This window comes from Myotis nattereri, assembly GCF_964212035.1.
Source record: "Myotis nattereri genome assembly, chromosome: 3".
In the NCBI taxonomy this organism is placed as follows: domain Eukaryota; kingdom Metazoa; phylum Chordata; class Mammalia; order Chiroptera; family Vespertilionidae; genus Myotis; species Myotis nattereri.
Window position 1 is genome coordinate 196452361 of NC_138077.1, and position 20027 is coordinate 196472387.

General features: G+C 55.0%; 1 protein-coding gene across 8 annotated transcripts in view; it reads left to right on the plus strand.

Moving 5' to 3' along the window:
* ADGRB2 (adhesion G protein-coupled receptor B2) overlaps window positions 1-7627 on the plus strand; it is a 29427-nt gene extending 21800 nt beyond the window's left edge. For 2 of the 8 annotated variants that reach the window (XM_081088495.1, XM_081088498.1), the window contains 8 exons: window positions 1726-1897; window positions 2228-2323; window positions 2665-2704; window positions 3326-3945; window positions 6189-6224; window positions 6513-6611; window positions 6710-6766; window positions 7136-7627. In XM_081088495.1, the coding sequence (XP_080944621.1) occupies window positions 1726-1897; window positions 2228-2323; window positions 2665-2704; window positions 3326-3945; window positions 6189-6224; window positions 6513-6611; window positions 6710-6766; window positions 7136-7321 (1306 nt within the window). In that variant the 3' untranslated portion in view covers window positions 7322-7627. The remainder of the gene's footprint in view (window positions 1-1725; window positions 1898-2227; window positions 2324-2664; window positions 2705-3325; window positions 3946-6188; window positions 6225-6512; window positions 6612-6709; window positions 6767-7135) is intronic. The other 6 variants (XM_081088499.1, XM_081088500.1, XM_081088493.1 and 3 more) reach the window with 3 other exon arrangements.
* Window positions 7628-20027: the final 12400 nt, after the last annotated feature.

Here is a 20027-nt window from a genome sequence, read left to right on the forward strand (position 1 = left end):
TTACACCTCCGCCTGCAGAAGCTCATAGTCCTTAGAATTTTTGAGGCCATAGAACCTTCGAATTAGAATGATAGAGTCTTAGAATAAGATAGTCGGAAGCTAAGAAAGTTAGAATGTGAATCAGAGCCTTAGCGTCTGTCATGGAATCTGACAGTTAGAATTATAGAGGTATTGAATCTCAACCAGTTGGGAGATAGAGAATCTTGGAGGCAGAGAATTCTGTCATTGAGATACCCCTGTCCCTGGTAGCTGAGAATCTCAAAATTTCAACCATGCACAAATCCACAAGGGCCTCAGGGCCAGCCTCCCGCCCAGGGCCAGGAACCCGTCTCGTCCTCCCTGACCGGCGGGGTCCAGCTTTATCTTGCACGTTTCCAGGGTCAGGAGCTCACTGCCTCTGGAGGCGGCTGGCACCATTCTGGGAAGCTCCGTGGAGTAGGAAGCTCGTTGTCACTTGGGCTGCCAGCTGCCTCTCTGACCCAGGCTGTCAGAACTAGCAGTTAAAAGCCTGGGCTTTGGAGGCAGCCAAACTGGGTTTGCATCCCAGCTTGGTCTCTCTGCCCAGCTGGGCGCACTCCAGTTTCTTCATCTGTAAATTGGGATAATAATCCCCATGGCTGTTTATTGGAGTTGTTTTGATCACAGTGTGAACTAATGTATGTAGAGTGTTCCGCGTAGGGCCTGGCAGAGAATAGGTGGCTAATCAATGGCAGCTCTTATGACTGTGATTAGGCCTCTCTTGGTCTTGGCTCTGCCCTCGGGGGCTGTGGAGACCACAGTGCCTGCCCCCACGCCAGGCTGAGCAGCTCCCCACTGCTCTTCGAAGGACAGATCTTGGCCCCCTGCCCCTCTTTCTGCCTTGTCCAGAGCTGTATATCCCCCCTTGCCTGACTCTCCCACCTGGGGTGTTCATGAGGCAGAGGGGGCTGGTATGGCACCTGGCCCAGCAGGGCAGCACTGCCCTCCTGCACCCCTGAGGGCGGTTGGCGCTGGTAGCTGGATGCAGGGCCCATCTGCCTTTTTTCCCCTCTGCCCTCCCCGTCAAGGAGGCGAGGGATGTGTGGGTTTGGCCCTGATCCCGGCTTTTATCCCCAGGCCTCTGAGCAGGCACTGGGGGCCTGGGCCCCCCTCCTTGGGGAACTGAAAGGGAGGGGAGCCTCTTGTTGCACCGGCCTTGGCCCCCATCTTCTCCCCAAAGATTTGTGCTCTGTGACACCCTCTGTGGCTTTGCCTGTTTAATCTTTCTGACTGTGTGTCTCCCCCTGCCTCAGTCTCTCACGGTGTCTGCCATCTCTCTCTGTCCCTGTCCTCGTCTTCCTCTCCCAGAATCTCTGGGGAGGTGGCCCAGGCTGTGATTTTGTACAGATTGGAGCTGAAAGCCACAGCAATGTCTCCCTTCTCCTCCCCCCCCCCCCCCCCCGCCCCCGTTCCACCTTCTCCGTCTCTGTCCCTGATGCTGCCTCTGGCTGTGGCTCAGTCCCATCGTGTCTGTGTGTCTGCCCCCCCACGTCTCCGGTCCCTGCTCGGCCCCATAGCTCTTCCTTTCTGTCTCTGTTCCTCCGGCCCCAGCTCCTCAGCCCGTCTCTGCTTTGGGACATTACTGAGGCCTTGGCGTGTGGGGCCCTGTCCATCCTGCGCAGCTCCAGGGCCCCGGGCTCAGTGCAGGCCTGGCGCAGCTCACCGTTTCCCGGTGTCACCCTGACGGACCGTCTGCTGTGTCCTCAGGGCCTCACTCTGGAGCTCCTGCGTGGTGCTGCCCCTGCTGGCGCTCACCTGGATGTCCGCCGTGCTGGCCATGACAGACCGCCGCTCCGTGCTCTTCCAGGCTCTCTTCGCTGTCTTCAACTCTGCGCAGGGCTTCGTCATCACGGCCGTGCACTGCTTCCTGCGCCGCGAGGTGGGCCGGCCCCTCCTGCCCTTTCGCACCCGCCTCGCCAGGCCAGCGCGCTCGCTTCTCCCCACGTGCACACAGACAGGATGGAGGCCCCGGCCAGGCCTCCGGCTGGGCAGCCCTGGATGTGGAAGCTGAGAGCCCGGGGCAGCCTTGTCCCTGGCCTCCTGATCCCCTGCTCCCCTGCTCCCCTCAGCCTTCCCCTAGGCTGGATGTGCTTCTGTCCTTCCAAACCCCTGGGTGGCTGGGTGCCTGGGTGGCTGGGTGGGAGGCACAGCCAGCTGTGGCCAGGGGCCCTGTGGCGGCCTCAGGCCAGCAGGCACCCACTGCCCCCAGGTCCAGGACGTGGTGAAGTGCCAGATGGGCGTGTGCCGGGCCGATGAGAGCGAGGACTCCCCTGACTCGTGTAAGAACGGGCAGCTGCAGATCCTGGTGAGTGACGAGGCCTGGCAGGGTGGGTCCTGAGCACGCCCCCCCCCCCCATTTCCCTGCTCCCGGCCCCTCACCTTCTCCATCCATGGCAGGGAGGGGACGGAGGCCAGGTTTGGTTCAGACTCAGCCACTGACCACTGGGTGGCATTCGGCAAGTCTTTCCCTCGTTCAGTTTTTAAACCCGTCAAGTGGGGTTGGAGTGGACATGTCTGGGGTCCCCGGGGCTCTGTTGGGTGTGCCCTGGGTAGCACCTCTGGGTGGGTAGGGAGGGGACCGAGCCCCCCCACCCTGATACATTGATTCTCTCTCTGCCCACCTGCTCTGTCCCTCTCTGCCTATAGTCAGACTTTGAAAAGGATGTGGATCTGGCTTGTCAGACAGGTGAGTCTGCTGGCACAGAGCTGAGCATGGTCCCTGGGGAAGGCCAAAGAAGGGAGGGCCCCCAGCCCTACTGTGGGAGGCCCCGATAGGGGTCTGACTGTAGAGTTTAGCTTTAGAGCCAGGCAGCCCTTAGTGGATTCAAGGCTATGAACACACCTACTGTGTACCTTTGGGCAGCCAGTTTTCCTCTCTGAGCCTTAGATGGGTTAGGTGACATCAAGTGCCTAGCAGGGTGCTTGGCACATAGTAGCTGTTACAGTGTAGTATTATTTCCAGGGCTCTTACCAGATTCCCTTTCCAGCTCTGTTTCCTGGAGAGGAGCTGCCCAGGGAGGGGGAGGAGCAAGGCCCTGTGACAGCCTCAGGGCTGTGGGGTCAGAGGTCAGGAGCTGGCCTGTAGGAGTTGGGCCTTGGCTTTGTTCCGTGCGCTGCCTTGCTGTGGGTCTGTGGGCCAGTTGTTTTCTTAATTCCTCTGGTGCGAGAGAGAGTATCAATCATCCGGCCATCTCGCCAGTTTCCTTCTCTATCTGAGCTCAGGGGCTTGGTACCTGAGCAGTCTGGGCAGGGGCGTCTTGGGGTTCCTCCTCCCCAGAACTTACCTCCCTCCCACTCCTGCCCCCAGTTCTGTTCAAGGAGGTGAACACTTGCAACCCGTCCACCATCACGGGCACCCTGTCCCGCCTGTCCCTGGATGAGGACGAGGAGCCCAAGTCCTGCCTTGTGGGTCCGGAGGGTGGCCTCAGCTTCTCCACGCTGCCTGGGAACATCCTGATGCCCATGGCAGCCTCGCCAGGGCTGGGGGAGCCGCCGCCCCCCCAGGAGCCCAACCCCGTGTACATGTGCGGGGAGGGCAGCCTGCGGCAGCTGGACCTCACGTGGCTCCGGCCGGGCGAGCCGGGCTCCGAGGGGGACTACATGGTGCTGCCCCGAAGGACTCTGAGCCTGCAGCCTGGCGGTGGGGGTGGAGGTGGTGAGGATCCCCCAAGGACCCGGCCCGAGGGCACCCCCCGACGCTCTGCCAAGGCGTTGGCCCATACCGAAGGCTACCCCAGCTTCTTATCCGTGGACCACTCGGGCCTGGGGCTGGGCCCTGCCTATGGGTCTCTACAGAACCCCTATGGGATGACCTTCCAACCGCCACCACCGACGCCCAGCGTCCGCCAAGTGCCCGAGCCGGGAGAGCGCAGCCGGACCATGCCCCGCACTGTGCCCGGCTCCACCATGAAGCTGGGTTCCTTGGAGGTAAGGGACTGTAGTGCCTGGGAGGCCTGCCACCGGGTGCCTGAGACTAAGTCCTAGGCAGCAGCCAGGAAGGGACAGCCAGCAACTGCCCCAGAGCAGCATCTTTGTACCAAATCGCTGTGCATCTCTTCCTCTGTTCGTGTCCACGGCAAATCCACGGGAATCCTGGCTCCTCTGAACTCCTCAAGGGGGCTTGGACTTCACGCTCTGAGGGTGCCCTGTTCGATGCATTCTCACTTGCTTTAGTGCCTGCTTGGGGGTGAACGGTTAGAATGGGTCTCCCTTTAAGGGGCCTGAGAGCCTGGGCCTCCTGGTCACACAGATCTGGGTTCAGGTCAGAGCGCTCTGGTCAGCAGTGAGATGTTGAGCAAAATCTCTCTCTGAGCCTCAGTAGATCTCGCTTAGCATTCATATCTCTGAGCCTCCGTTTCCTCATTTGTAAAGTGGAGATAACAGCAACTTCTTTGTGGATGGAGTTGCTGTGAAGACTAATTGAGTGACATAAAACATTGATCTCTGTGGGGCGGGTAGAAAGTGCTAGATGATTGGGGATCGCTGCGGTCATCATCCCTGAATCAGCCTCAGCACGGCCTGTCGGCCTGTGGCAACTGACCCTCCCCTTTCTGAGAAAATGTCAGCCCCGCTCTCTGCCCACCTGTGTGGCTTCTGTGGATGCCCCACGTTCCCTCTGGCCTCCTCAGACCTGCTCCCTGCACAGACAGAGTCACTGGGAACAGGCAGACGGTAGTGATACAGAACTCTGGAACATTCTAGTTGGAGGGATGAGGGGTAAGGAAGGGGGCAGGAGTCAGGGCTCAGACACCGTTGGCTGCTCATGCTCGGCCTCAGAATCCTGCTCCCCATCCTCCGCACGAAGGAAGTTAAGTTAGCATCGAGGAGCTTCACAAGTTTAGATTTTTTCCCAAAATGTTTCTTGAACATTTGGTGCCTGCTCCTGTTACAGATGGCAAAACAGGAAGGCGTAACAAAGACAAAACCCAGTACCGGCATTGGGCTTGGGGGTGAGCTCAGCATCATGGTTTCCGTCTGTGGACACCTGCCTATGGTTGGACCACACAGGAGGGGCCAGCATTGGGCTCCTTGTGTGGGAGGTGGCAATAAATGTGGCAGCATCTTTAGGGGTCAATGATGGCATCCCAAGTTCTGGTGTGCATAACTGCAAGAAGGCAGAGGTGGAGGAGTGGATTTGCGGGGGGCGGGGGGCGGGGGGGTGTTCTGAATTCATTCCATTGGGCACAGCTGTGGGCATTGGGAAGGGAGAGGTGTGCTGCCTCCAGAAATAGAGGCGTGGCTGGGAGCAGGGGGAACACACATGCAGGAGGAGGTCCAGGGCAGACGTGCAGGGCCTAGTGCTGGGGAAGCCGGTGGAGGAAAGCAGGCAGCCAGGGGAGTGGTGCCCTGAAGGCCAGTGGTGGGGGACATGTCTGCAGGCCTGGGACTTGGGAGAGCTAGATGGTGTTTTAGCGGCATCCTTGAGGGCCTTGGGGCAAGTCCCTTCTCCTCAACGGACCTCAGTTTCCCCAATGTAACCGGGGAAAGTTGGCCTTGGTTTCGTGAGTGCTCCGTGCCAACATTCTGAGACTCGAAGGCCTCCTCCTTGGGTGGCACTGGACACTGAGTGGGTTGTTTAGGGCCTTGGAGGTGGGTCTTGGGCAAATGAGGGCCAGAGAGGCCAGTGAGGGGATGGGGAGGCCAGGGAGCTGGGGCCTGGTTTTTGAGGAAAAAGGGCAAGGCAGGGTTAAAAGGACTAAAAACCCTCGCCCTGTGTTTGCTGGACAAATGGAGGGCTCTGGGGGGAGGGGAGCCCGGGGCTGGCAAGGAGAAAAGGGCAAGGCGGGCAGAGGGGTAGAATCCAGGGCACGGAGGCAGGAGCGTCTGCTCTGTGGCCCCGTGTGGGAATCATGTCCCTGCCCCCTTGGGAGTCTGTACTGGGACATTGGCCCCATGTGCGGCTGCGTGTCTGCGAGTGTGCCAGTGTGTGCCTCCTGTGAGCGTCTGCCTGCATGTTGCATTGCAGGGTGGCCTGGGGCAGAGCTGCAGCCCTGTGGCAGGGTAGTGCCTCGGCTCCTCTCCTCCTCGTCCCCCAGGCCTCAGCCCCTCTCCCCACAACCCCGGGGGCTGCCTTTTAAGGATTCTGAGCTCCTGGGCACAGGCAGTGGGCAGCCCCTGCGTGTGGTAATAAACTTTCTTCTCCTTCACGGCCTCCTTGCTGCTCCTTCCAGAGGAAGAAGCTGCGGTATTCAGACCTGGACTTTGAGGTCAGTGCTGTGTGTATGTGTGTGGTGAGGGGGTGGGGGTTGTCCCTGGAGGGTCCACTCCTGAAGTTAGCCCAAGCCCCACTGCAGAGCCTGACCTGTGGGGTCCTCCCAGCATCCCCTCCCTGCCCTATTCCGTAGCTCTGGGTGAAGAGAGAGCTGGGCCTTGTCCCAGAGGGGCCAGCAACAGTCAGGGATGTGGGGACCCAGGGTGCCGAGTGCCCTGAGTGTGGGGCTGGCTCACGGTGCTGCCCCAGGCGGGCACCGCCTCTGACGCCCTGTGGCTCCCAGAAGGTGATGCACACCCGGAAACGGCACTCGGAACTCTACCACGAGCTTAACCAGAAGTTCCACACCTTCGACCGCTACCGCAGCCAGTCCACAGCCAAGGTGAGGGCTCTTCCTGTGGCTGCCCTGCCCGAAGCTCAGGGCCCAATCTGGTGCAGTGGCCGCGGGGGTCAGACCCTGACCCATGGCCCCCGTTACAGAGGGAGAAGCGCTGGAGTGTGTCCTCGGGTGGGGCGACCGAACGGACTCTGTCCAGCGTAAGTCCCCCTGGGCTGGGTGGGGGTGAGTGGGCTCTGTCCACCGCCCCTGCCTGGGCAAACTCAGCCTCCCCCGCCAAGGGCCTACCCATACCATAAGCAACAGTTCTGGGGTTGCACGGGGATAGGGAGCATTGATGGGGGCTCCTCCGTGGTCTTGAGGAGCGTGGGCAGAGCACAGGGGTCAGGACCCCAAGTCTGGAGCCAGGCAGATCAGGATGTGAACCCTGTTTTGGCACCTGATTGCTTAGTAACTTCGTGCATCACTAGCATCACTGGCTCTCTCTGGGCCTCCTCAGTTTGTTGTTCTGTGCAGTGGGTGAGAAGGTATCGCTCCATCTCCATGGGCCCCTCCTGCTCCCTCCACAGGAGAAACCCAGTCCGGGGGAGCGTCCTAGCTTGTCCCAACATCGGCGACATCAGAGTTGGAGCACCTTCAAGTCTATGACGCTGGGCTCACTGCCCCCCAAGCCCCGAGAACGGCTGGCCCTGCACCGGGCAGCGGCCTGGGAGCCCACAGAACCACCGGATGGTGACTTCCAGACAGAGGTGTGAGTGCCACGCCAGACTGCCCTCTGCGAATAAAAATACATATATCTCTCTATTTTCACACTCCACTTTGGAACTACCCGGGAGCCAGCGCCCCCTCCCCTCTCCCGAGGGCTGGGCAGGACGTGCGGTGGACTCAGCTGGTCTGGGGGAGCCAGACTCGGTGTCGCCTGGCGGGGGCCAGGGCCCTTCCCTGTTTCTTAGGGGCCCCTCAGGCACTGGAGCCCCATCTTGGCCCCAGCCTGTCTGTCTCTGTCCTGGGCTGGGGAGGGGGGAGGGGAACTTTCTTGGGAATAAACTTCACTCTGTGGATTTTGCTGCTGAGCTGTTTGCTTCCCTCAGGGGAGGGCCCAGCCCTGGGATCCCAACAGCTTTGTTTATCTCCTCGGTTCACCTCGCTTGGTCTCATCAGAGTGTGTGATGGGTCAGTCCAGCCCTGACTTGGAGTGAGGGGCGCCTGGGCTCTGACCCTGTCTTTGCCCTGGAATCCCTGGGTGACCTGGGGCACACCCCTTTCCCTGTTGAGACCTGGGGTTAGCAGGTTGGGAATGTGGGTGGGGCCCCTTGCAGCTGGCCTTCCCCAGTGGCTGTGATGGTTGTGGCTGCCTTTCCCTGGGGCCCAAAGGCCAGACTTGAGTGACCTCAGTTTCCCCATCCGTGAAATGGCGATGGTACTAATCCTCACTGAAAGGTCCGGAGTGGGCCAGGTTCGCGCACCTATGACATGAGGCCATAACGTATCGAAAGCGATTTTATTCCCGACACCTGGGTGCAGGTGGGCTGAGATCGAGAAAGGCATCAGCGGAGAGAGCAGGGAGAGATAGGTTTTTATTAATTTTTGCTGGCTGCAAGCCGCTCTGCTGATGCAGGGTCTGGTCCGTCCTTGGTTCCTCCCAGGCCAGGTGTCTTCTGGTTATCTGAGCTATGCTGTGCTCAAGGCTGCAAGCTTTCTGCAAGGTATCTGCTAAGCAAAATACGTTTTTCTTTGCCCCGTTTTATCCTCTTTAACCCTTTCACTTACCTCTTCGGGTTGTTATGAGGATAAAACAAATGACTATGTAAAAAGCATAGTGAGTGCCTGGCACCGAGTAAGCTCGGTAAGTATCAGCTGTTAGTCCTTGGCACGTGGTCTCGTGTTAGGAGCTTCACACACACAGCCCCTGACCCCTCACCACAACCTGGCTGGAAGGTTTTAGGTTGCCCATTTTGTGGATGGGACAACGAGGCCAGAGATGGGCGTGACTTGCTCACGGCCACAGTCAGAGGCAGGGCTGGGACTTCACCGTCATTAATATCCCCTGGTAGGACAGGGAGCTTGAGCTCAGCTTCTCGGTACCTGATCTTCATGGCTGCAGGGAGCGGGGTGTGGTGGAGCCTCAGGTTCCAGGGCTCAGGGTGGGTGTGCGGGGGAAGGGACAGGCTGGCTTGGTGTCAGAGGACCAGGACAGGAGGCTCATTGCTGGGGCATGTTCTCTACATGCCTGAGTGAACCCAACCTTCCTCACTGGGTATCCAGAAATCAATGTGAGCTTATCATGGGGAGCATTTTGCAAGTGATATCTACCCCTTCCTGGTTATTCCTTCCTGGGCCTGGGTGCTATTCTAGGACCCCAAGTGGGAAGCCAGTCCTGGGTGCTGTCCAGGGTTCTGAAAGTGACCTGCTGCCCTCCCAAGTGAAAAGGAGACTGCCTGAGAGGCTCACCCAAGCTCAGCTGCAGCCTCTCCTTGCCTTCCAGACTGTGGCAGGGTCATAGGTGAGCAGACAGCCTAACTCATAATCAAATTATCAGCAAGATGCTTTTTTAAAAAATATATTTTTTTTTATTGATCTCAGAGAGGAAGGAAGAGGGAGAGAGAGAATCAATGATGAGAGAGAATCATTGATCGGCTACCTTGTGCATGCCCCACACTGGGGACTGAGCCCACAACCTGGGCATATGCCCTTGACCAGAATTGAATCTGGGACCCTTTATTCCGCAGGCCGACACTCTATTCACAGAGCCAAACCAGCTAGGGCTCAACATTCTTTTTTTGTACTACATCTTTTTTTAAAATTTATTTTTTATTTTATATATTTTTAAATCTTTATTGTTGAGATTATTACAGATGCCCCCCCCCATTGTCTCCTTCCACCTGGCTCCAGCCCTGCCCCAGGCCTTCACCACCCTATTGTCTGTGTCCCTAGGTAATGCATATATACATATAAGATCTTTGTTTAATCTCTTCCAACCCCACCCCCCTTCTCTCTGAGAATTGTCAGTCTGTTTCATTTCCATGCCTCTGATTCTATTTTATTCACCAGTTTATTCGTTTATTCTGTTCATTAGATTTCTTATTCATTTCTTTTGATTTTTAGATTCAATTGTTGATAGGTATTTATTTGTTGCCATTTTGTTGTTCATATTTTTTTATCTTTTTCTTCTTCCTCTTCTTAAAGAATACCCTTCAACATTTCATATAATACTGGTTTGGTGGTGATGAACTCCTTTAGCTTTTTCTTGTCTGTGAAGCTCTTTATCTGACCTTCAATTCTAAATGATAGCTTTGCTGGGTAGAGTAATCTTGGTTTTAGGTCCTTGCTATTTATCACTTGGAATATTTCTTGCCACTCCCTCTGGCCTACATAGTTTCTGTTGAGAAATCAGCTGACAGTCAGTCGTATGGGCATTCAGTTGTAGGTAACTAACTTCTTTTCTCTTGCTGCTCTTAAGATTTTTTGTCTTTAGCCCTTGTCATTTTAATTGTGATGTGTCTTGGTGTGGTCCTCTTTGGCTTCCTCTTGTATGGGACTCTCTGTGCTTCCTGGACTTGTAAGTCTATTTCTTTCACCAGGTAGGGGAAGTTTTCTGTCATTATTTCTTCAAATAGGTTTTCAATATCTTGCTCTCTCTTATTCTGGCACCCCCATAATATGAATGTTGGTACACTTGAAGTCCCAGAGGCTCCTTACACTATCTTCATATTTTTGGATTCTTATTTCTTTTTACTCTTCTGGTTGGATGTTTGTTTCCTCATATTTCATGTCATTACTTTGATTATCAGAATCCTCCAGTCTACTGTTGAATCCCTGTATATTATTATTTATTTCAATTAGTGTATGCTTAATGTCTGACTGGTCTTTTTCCATGTGTTGGCCTCACTAAGATCCTTGAAAGTTTCACTAACTCCCTAGGATGTTTCTAGAAGATTCTTGAGTAACCTTATAACTGTAGTTTTGATCTCTATACCCAGTAGTTTGCTTTCTTTCATACCTTTCATTTGTGACATGTTTCTTTGTCTCTGCATTTTGGCTGCTTCCCTGTTTGTTTCTATGTATTGGGTAGAGCTGCTATGTCTCCTTGAGTCGGTAGAGTGGCCTTGTGTAGTAGGTGTCCTATAAGGCCCATGGCTCAGCCTCCCCCGTCACCTGAGCTGGGAGCTCTAGATGCACCCCTATGTGGGCTATGTGCACAGTCTTGTAGTTGAGACTTGATTGCTGTTGGTGTCACTGGGAGGAATTGACCTCCAGGCCAATTGGCTGTGGGGACCAGCTGCAACTACAGTGGGAGAGCTGCTGTGCAGGACTTGCTTCAGTGGGGCTTTGGTGCTCACTGAGTCTTCCCCTTAAGTGTGTCACTTATGGATGTATAGAGTTGTAATCTAGTGTGGCCTGACACTGACCACTGGGCACACTGGCTCTGGGGTCTCCTGGGAGGTGCAAAGTCAGCCATTGCCTGGGGCCACCCAGCAGGAGCTACAGAGAGATCTGCAGATTCCACCTCTTTATATACAGTTTGGAAGTGCCCACATGAGGCCCAGCAGTGAAGCAAGGAAGGCTGGTGCTAGTGCCTGGTCTTGGGCCTTTTATTGATAGGTTTGGGACTCCCTGACCCAGCTGCAGCTTGTTTGAGATTTTCAAGGACAGGCCATTCATATGCAAAAGCTGCTGCAGGCAGCTGGGGTGGGGTTGTAAATTGGATGAGGCTGGGTCTTAGAGAATCACCAGGGCGGAGCAAGCAGAAATGGCTGCCAGTCAGCCCTGCGACCAGGGAGGACCCAGCAAGGAACAATGATCCCTGTGAGTGCCTCTGTCTGGGAGAAAGCCACCCCCAAGTTCCTGCCCTGATGCCAGACAAATGTGTCCCCCAGAGCCTCACTGTGGTGCTGGAGCTCAGAGGAAGCAGGACCTTGTAAGTTCAGTTCATGGTGCCGGCCTTTTAAGAGGAACACCTGGGCCTCCAGCAGCCTCAGTGCCACTGAGCTCTAACCCACACTGGTTTTTACAGTCCGCAGTTACAGGGACTTCTTTTCCCAGCTCTGGGACTCTGGGCTGGGGTCTGGTGTGGGGCTGGGACCCCTTCTCCGGACGGTCTCCAAAGAGACAATGTCCCTCTTGATTAAAGAAGTGGCTCACGTGGGTGCAGGACCAGTCCGTTCCACGCCTCTGTACCTCGTACCAGTTTCAGTGTGCTTTCTTCTTTACTTCTCTAGTTGTAGGACTTCCATTCAGCCTGCTTTCCGGTGGTTCTGGATGACGGTGGTTCTGTATTTTAGGGGAGGCGGCAAGTATAGGCATTTACCTATGCCGCCATCTTGGTTCCTCTCCTGTTCTACATCTTTGAAATCTAGTGTGCCTTACATGTGCTGCACATCTCAATTCAATCTGGCCACGTTTTGAGTGCTCCATAACCACATGTGGCTAGTGGCTACCGTATTGGATAGCACAGCTCCAGACAGAGAAAGGGCAGTGACCTTGGACAAGTCGATGCTGTGTCCTCTGTGAAAAGGAGGTATGAGTCCTACCTTGCATCCCTGGATCCTGGTGAGGGCTCAAGAGGTGAGGGAGGGAAGGATCCTGGCCCTGAGCCAGTGTTCCTGGAATGTACAGGTGGGCAGGGAGGGGAAGCAGAAGGAGGTCTTGAAACCCGTGCACTGGTATTGGGCCTACCTTAGCAGAGCTGGGGGAGGCTATATTCCCCCTCCCCCAACAAGCACCCCTGGAGCCTGCCTTCCCTCTTCCCACCTATTGCCCCAGAACCTGGGGGAACGGGGGCAGATGGGACTGGCACTTGAACAGACACATTAAAACTCACTTGGATTTAATTTCCTTCCATTAGATACCAAATAAAATGAACTTAAGTGGCATAGGTGGCCTGGGGGAAAGCCTGGTTGTGGCATGCTGCCAACTCCTGCTTCTCTGGACTCATTCCCCTTGAGGCATTCTCTTGCCTATCACAGCAGCTCATGGATCCACAGCTGGGGTTTTTCAGGGCCATCTCCCAGTATTCCCATTATTTCCCCTGTATTCCTCCAAGGCTACCAATCCCAGGAAGACCCATGCCCTCTCAGGTCCTAAGGTGTGCTAAGTGTCCAGTGGAGACTCTAATAAGGGACTTCAGACTAGTGGGATGTAAAACAGGGTGTTGAGCAGGGGACTGGCATGATCAGATTTGTATATTAACAGGATTGCTCTGGGTGAATGGGAAATGGACTGGGGTGGGGGGTTCCTGAAGAGTGAGGGTGGATGTGGAGAGACCAGTGAGGAGACCATTCATGTGAAGGAAACTTAACTAGTGGGGTGCCATGCAGGAGGCATGGCGTCTATAGGTATGTAGTAGGTGGAATTGTCAGCCCTGGTGTGGATGGATGGGAGGAGCCAAGGATGACCTGTCGGCTTGTGTCTTATACACCTGGATGGATGACCTTGCCAATGGATTTGGGGTACAGGAAGAGGACCAGATTTGGGGGAGACAATCATGACTTTGGCCTTGGGCATGTTTACCTTGAAATACCTTAGAGATGGTCAAGGGGGAGTTTTGAGTGTGAAGTGGGTGGTAGGACAGGACTGGAACTCAGAAGGGCTGGGCTAGAATCACTGGCATGGCAGGAAGTTGGATGGGAGCCGGCCGTAGAGTGAGTGGGAGGAAATGAAGATGGTGTGTAGACAGTTCTTGAAGTGGGGCTATGAAAAGAGGGAGATAAAGCTCAGGGCCCTCTGTAGGCTCTGAAGGTGAATTAGCTGGAGAGGGTGATGGAATGTTTCCAGGAATGGAGAGGCCCTTAACCCCTCCCCAAGATCCTACATAATGACAGACCAAAAATAACCAGCCCCACGGTCCTGGGAGGCAGGGTCCTGAGACCTGATAATAGACATCATCACAGAGATTGATTCTGCTCATTTTGGGGGCTGCAGGCCAGCCATGTTCCTGAAGGTGGGGGAGAGGCGATGAGGTGGGCGCTCCACAAAACCTCAGACCTGCTGGGAGGAGGGGACGCTGGGCTCCATGGGGCGCACCCAGGGCACAAGGTGGAGACAGAGCCAAGGTGCCCCGGCTCTCTGCAGCCCTTGCCCTGCTCCCCCTGACCAGACAGGAACAGAGGTAAGCCCTCCCCCAGGCCTCAGCTGCCACAGGCTGCTCCAGGCGGGTATGTCCCCATCCCCTGTGGTGGTGTGGCTCAGCCCCAGCCATCAATCCAGGAGTCCCTGGAGTCCACCAAGAAAGTCAATATTTAATTTGGGCACCATGTTAATGCCTTCGATTACTGACTCCCCCCTCCACTTCCTCAGGCTCATTTGTCACTTCCCACTGGGGAGAGGGGCAGGGCCTGGACTCAGTCAAGGCAGAATTCAGCCTGGGGTTGGCTTGGGGAACCTGGCCTGCGTGTGAGGGTTCTGCTACCCAGCTTTCTTTCGCCCTAAGAATCACTGATCTGCTCTGTTTGAGTTTCCTGAGCCTTGTCTCCGGGGAGGGAGGTGACAGGGAAGGGGTGGCAGTGGTGTGTGGTGGAGTGTTGGGGGAAGGTCCACTTTCCTCCCAGATAGGCCGAGTCTAATTCCCTGCAGGGTCCGGAACCAGAGCAGGTGTGGTGGGGGATTGAATGACTGAGGGAAGGATAGGACCCGTGGAGTACGCCACCACCATGCAAGCAAGGTGAGAGGCCAAGGGCTGTGCTGGCTCTGGCTCCTGGAACCTCTCCTGGGTGCCCAGTGCTGAGCCTGTGGGATGCTGTGGAACCCACATGGGGACCTTGAGGCAAAGGTCCACCTCTGGGTCCCAGGTAGGACCTTTGGGTGCATTGAGCTTAGAGGCTTCAAGCCTACCCGGGCAGTGAGAGAGGCTGGGGGAGGGGCAGGACCCATGTCAAGGCTGGGCTGCGTCCAGCTCCACTGTTTGTTCTCGTCAGTTCTATGGATCTGGATATGAGCAGGTGAGCTGGGACCCTTGGCATTCTTCCCCAGCCCAGCCCATTTGCCCTCAGGAAGGAATGGCATTTGCTTTGGGGGCCAGACTTGTGCTCAAGTAGCAACTGTATCCCCAACATGTTGAGTGACTTTGGGCAAGTTAAGGAACCTCTCTGATTCCTCTTCTGAGATGTCTCTTAGGACCTTTGTCATTTTGTACAGTTTCAGAGGGTCAGAGATGGGCAGGGACAAGCCTTCGTGGACCAAAGGGATGTTCCCCAGAGTCCTGACACCTAGCAGCTGCCAATCTGGTGTGGCCTTGAGAGGCTGCCAACAATACCGCGGGGCTGTCCACTGTCAGTCCTGGCCACCACGGGACCCTGGTGCTCCTCATTATCCCAGCTCACAAGCCAAGACCAGGCCACCGAGGGGAGGTTGGGCCAGGCCTGCCATCTAGCACTGGGTGACAGAATGGGCAGACAGTCCAGCTTGGGGCACCAGCAAGGTGGCAGCAACACGTGCACGCACACTCACGAGTGGAAGAAATTCTGCTTTGATGATCACATCCAGAATTGTGCAACTGAAAACCCAAAAAGAAGTTGTTTTCATTTCAGCACATGTGTATGTATTGTGCTTCATGGACTAATATCATTTCTATTATGAATTATGTATGGGGAACACCAGACTCTTTTCAATGAGTAGGGCATCTAAATGCCTTAATCTGACCCAGATGACTCTTGTCCTGAGCTGCCCTAGGACTACCCAGCTGACCTCTGAGCCACTCTGTCTAGCCTTGAACCAGAAGAGCCTGACTTAGTCATTCATTTACTCAGTAAACAGTGTCAGATGCCAAGTCATCTTGCCAGGCTCTGAGCTGGACACTGACAGAGTAAAGATGAGGAAGGCACGGTCTCCAGGAAGGATACCAAGGAGGAGGGAAGCAGGGGGAAGGGATGGATTTTGTTTTCTCTGCCCCAAACCTCCCATTGCTCTTAGAATAAAGTTAAGGCTCCACACTGCAGCCCAAGAGGTGTGGCCTGGTCTGGCCCCTCCCACAGCACTGACTGAGTCTCTTACCACGCTCCTCACTGATGAAGCTCTTGTGGCCTTCTTTCGGCTCCTCCAACACATTTCATGGTTTCTCCCACCCCAGGGCCTTTGCATGTTCTGTACCCGCCACTTAAAAGTCTCCTTTGGAGCCCTCATCTTTCGATTGAAGCTCTAATGTCACCTCCTCAGAAAGGCCTTCCTTGCATACCCCTTGCCCCATTGAGTCATTTTTGATCACATCACCCTAATCCAGCGGTTCTCAACCTGTGGGTCGCGACCCCTTTGGGGGTCAAACAACCCTTTCACAGGGGTCGCCTAAGACCATTCTGCATATCAGATATTTACATGACGATTCATAACAGTAGCAACATTACTGTTATGAAGTAGCAACGAAAATAATTTTATGGTTGGGTCACAACATGAGGAACTGTATTTAAAGGGCCAGAAGGTTGAGAACCACTGCCCTAATCCATAGTACTGCTTCTCCCAATCTGAAATGATAGCACCTGTTTCCTCTTTAGCGTCTGTCTCCCTCACTAGACTGAGCCTGAGGGCAGAACAGAGTGAGGTTCACTGACATATATATACACCATTGCCTGGTACATGAGTGGAACTTAAAAGATATTGTTGAATGAATGATGAATGAATGTAGTGCTTAAGGTTCCCACAGGACATCAAGAGGGTGGGTATCCTGGAAGCAGAGCTGAAGCTCTGGCCGTCAGTTCCCTGCCACAGGCCACCTGTGTCTGTATCTAGTCCTAGGGAGTACGTAGGGGGGATGGTGTTGCATGTGTCGGCCTGGGAAGGGGGGAGCCCCACAGGATTCCAGCCTCAGGGCATGCATATTGCAGGAGGCTCATTCCCTGCATATTAACTTGCTGCTGGACCGGCAGCTCCCACTCCTGCTGAATCTTTCAGTATCAGGGCAAATGGTTGCTTGGGGGAGGGGGGGTTGGGAGGACAGAGAATCCAAGTTCAGAAGGAAGGCCATGTACACTTTTTGTGTCAGTATCATTCGCAGCCATTTAGGGGGGACTTGCTCCTAGGTGGCCATGCATGGGTGCTACACGTGCAGCGCATATCTGAGTGTGCTGGGCCTTTAACTGGCCTGCAGTGCACTAGGTACTTCTCTTTCACATGCCATCACTTCTAAACCCAACGGAGGGAAGGAAGGGCCCTTAGAGAGTCCATGGAGGGTCAGGGCTAGTGCTCAGTGGGCAGTGAGCATTTATGGAGAGCCAAATGTGTATCTGGCACTGTGCTGGGCACTGGGGACTTGCCACACTAGAGAAGCCCGTAGTCCAGGATAAGGGGCTGAAGGAAGAGGGAGGGGACATGGACATGAGTAGGGGGTCTCCTCGTTTAGCCTTCAGGGGGGTCTAAAAGGAGGAAACACTTGCGCTGAGCTTTGAAAAGGAATGGAAAGCTCAGCAGGCAGAGAAAGGGGAAAGGGCACCCCAGGTGGAGGGTGCCACGTAAGCCAAGGCACGAGGCATGAAACTACCTGGCAAGTTTGGGGAATTGCAAATCGTGTGGTTTGGCTGCAGAGGAGAATGCTGGAAGCATGCTGGGCTGCCCATCTGAGGCTGCGAGGGAATAGGTTCTGATCAGAGTGGGCCTGGGGGGCCGTGATAGGGGTCTGGATTTTATTTTGAGGACTTCCCGGGAATCACTGAAACCAATGTGGGTTTTAGAAAGATTTGTGTAGTTACCAAGGGAAAGTAAATTCAACAAATAACGTTTTGAGCGCTTACTCTGTGCCAGGCACCGTGCTGGGTCCTGAGGACTGAGTCCTGCATGAGGCACGCACACCTCAGCCCAGCAGTGCGAATACGACAGACAGGTGGAGCAGGTAGGACGCTTGGCGCACAAACTCAAGAAATCTCCCTCTTTTTTTTTGTTAAATCAACTCCAATCTGACTCACTCTAAGGCTTAGAGCAGGGGTGGGCAAACTTTTTGACTCGAGGGCCACAATGGGTTCTTAAACTGGACCGGAGGGCCGGAACAAAAGCATGGATGGAGTGTTTGTGTGAACTAATATAAATTCAGAGTAAACATCATTACATAAAAGGGCACGGTCTGTTTTTTCAATAGTTTTATTCATTTCAAACGGGCCGGATCTGGCCTGCGGGCCGTAGTTTGCCCACGGCTGGCTTAGAGTCAAGCCCTTTCCTACGAGTTGGCAGAAAATTCTACCTCAGCCGTACTGGTGCCCGCTGTGCAGCTTGTGCGAGGACCTGCTGTCCCACCTGGGCCCACGCAGGGTGGAGGGCCTTGTCTTGGGTCTACACTGGTCACACAGAGATGGCGATTGTCCTGGTCTACATGGTCCCTTGAGATTCAGCAACTCGGCTGCTCCTCTGCCACTTGGAGGCACTGAGGCTAGTACCCCAGTGCTTGGGCTCCAGCCTCCCCAGATACATGACCACCTGTCTCCCACAGCTCCGGTCATCTGTCAGGGGTGGTGCTGCTGGGCACAGGTCCCCACTGCTCAACGGAACCCCCACTCCTGCTCCCTCTCCAGCTAGCCGCTCTCTCTCCTCTCTCTGCCCACACAGGCTGCCCTCTGCTCCCCGTCCCTTGGGAACACCTAGCACAGTCACTTCCAGGAGGTTAGCTTTTTAAAAGGTCAGGATGAGCCTTCAGGCTTCAAGCAGCTTTGGTGTTCAGCCCCGCACAGTTCCCTGAGGCTAGGAAAATCAAAGGGTGCGGCTACCAGCTTGGAACTGGGAGGAAAGCAAGAAAATTAACATTGCAACAAATTATCCTGCTTCCAGAGTGGATAGATAGGAGAGACCGAGCCAGTGATGCTCCGAGAGGGCGGAGAGGCGCCTGGGAGCGCAGACAGCGGATATCTAACTCACACCTGGGGGTCAAGAAAGGCCTCCCAAGGAGGGGAGTTGTTTGTTTTTGCCAAACTGAGCCCTGAGGACAGCAAGGAAAAGTTTTAGGAAGAGGGAACAGCAGGTGTGAAGGTCTCAAGGTAAGAGCCTACAGGGGGGTGTGACCAACAGCGAGCTGCTCTGTGAGAATCGCTAGGACTGAAGGAGACGGGGCTGGGTGGTGGAGCCTTCTAAGTCCCAAGCCGAGGCTTAGGGTTCATCTTGACTATGAGAAGCCATTGAACGATTTTAATCAAGAAGTGGCATTACCACAAATGAAACTCACCTCATTACCCTCCTCTGGGTCTGAAGCTGCTGTCTCTAAAAGTGCCATCTCATTGTGCTTGGTACCAGTTAGTGCTGGAGAAATCTTGAATAGTTTATGTACAAAACTTTTTAAATTTTGTATTATTTTGAAACTTTGCTTCTTGGGGGTTGGGGCACACTGGCCACCCCGTCTGGCTGTGAGAGCTCGCTCGAGTCCGGGCTGGCAGTGTGCTGATCTTTAAGTTTCTTTCCCTACCTAATGCCCCGTTTTTAGTGAGGTTTCTGTGAGGTCTGTGAGGTGCGCATCCTGCAGCTTATTGGCTTAAAGTGTACTCTCTTTTGGTGTGGTCCCTTTGGGGGCCAATTGGGAGAAAGAGAAACCAATAGTGCAACTGTTTTGATACTGAAAATTGAACAAGTATCTTTTTAAAATAAAGAACCAGTCCCTCCAAAAAAAAAAAAAAGAAGTGGCATTACCAGATTTCTGGTTTAGAAACACTAGTTGGCTAGTAGTTGGAGAGAGGGTAAAATTGGAGGAAGGGGAGCCACTGGCAGGAGCTGCAGGGATCCATGCAAAGGATGGTGGCTGCCTGGATCGGTGCTGGTGGTGGTGGTGGTGATGGAGAGAGAGGGCGTTATCCATAGTTAAGTATAAGGAAGAAAGGACAGGACTTGGTGGTGGTGGTGGGGGCGGGGGGGAGTGGGGAGGACAGATCTTCAAGTGACTATGTGGGTGAATCCCTGAGATGGAGCAGCCTGAGCAGGATGGTGGTGTGTGGATGCCAGTGGGACAACCAGGGAGCGGAGGGATTCCGGTGCAATGGATCCCTCCCACCACCCCACCTCTGCATCCGGAGATTCCCAAACTTTCCACTAGATGGAGGGCTGGTGCTGGGAGACCGGCTCCCCGTTCCATCCTCCGCCCCTCAGCCCCCAGTGGGATGGGCCTCCACTTAGGCCTCCTCAAACCCCGTGTCCCTGAATTCGCCAGGCAAGCGCATGTATTGGGGGCCATCAGCTGCCCCCACACCCCAGGTCAGTGACCTCAGCCAATGGGGGTCCAGTAATAGGGGCATTAGCCCAGAGACCTCTGTGTATATAGGGGTGTCTCCGTGCTCAGGGATGCCCCAGCCACCCGGCCTGTTAGACCTTCCACAGACACGTCCTCAGCCTAGAGGCCTCCTGGTCCAGGCCACGTCAAGGGCGCCATTATTGCCCTTCCGCCCCCACGCTCTCCTTCTCCCTGACCCCACGCTGGGCGAGGAGGCCCCCTTTCCTTTCACTTCTGCCCCAGGCCCCGGAGGCAGGCCCAGTCCCAGGCCCAGGCTGTCAGATGTCCAGCATCCAGGC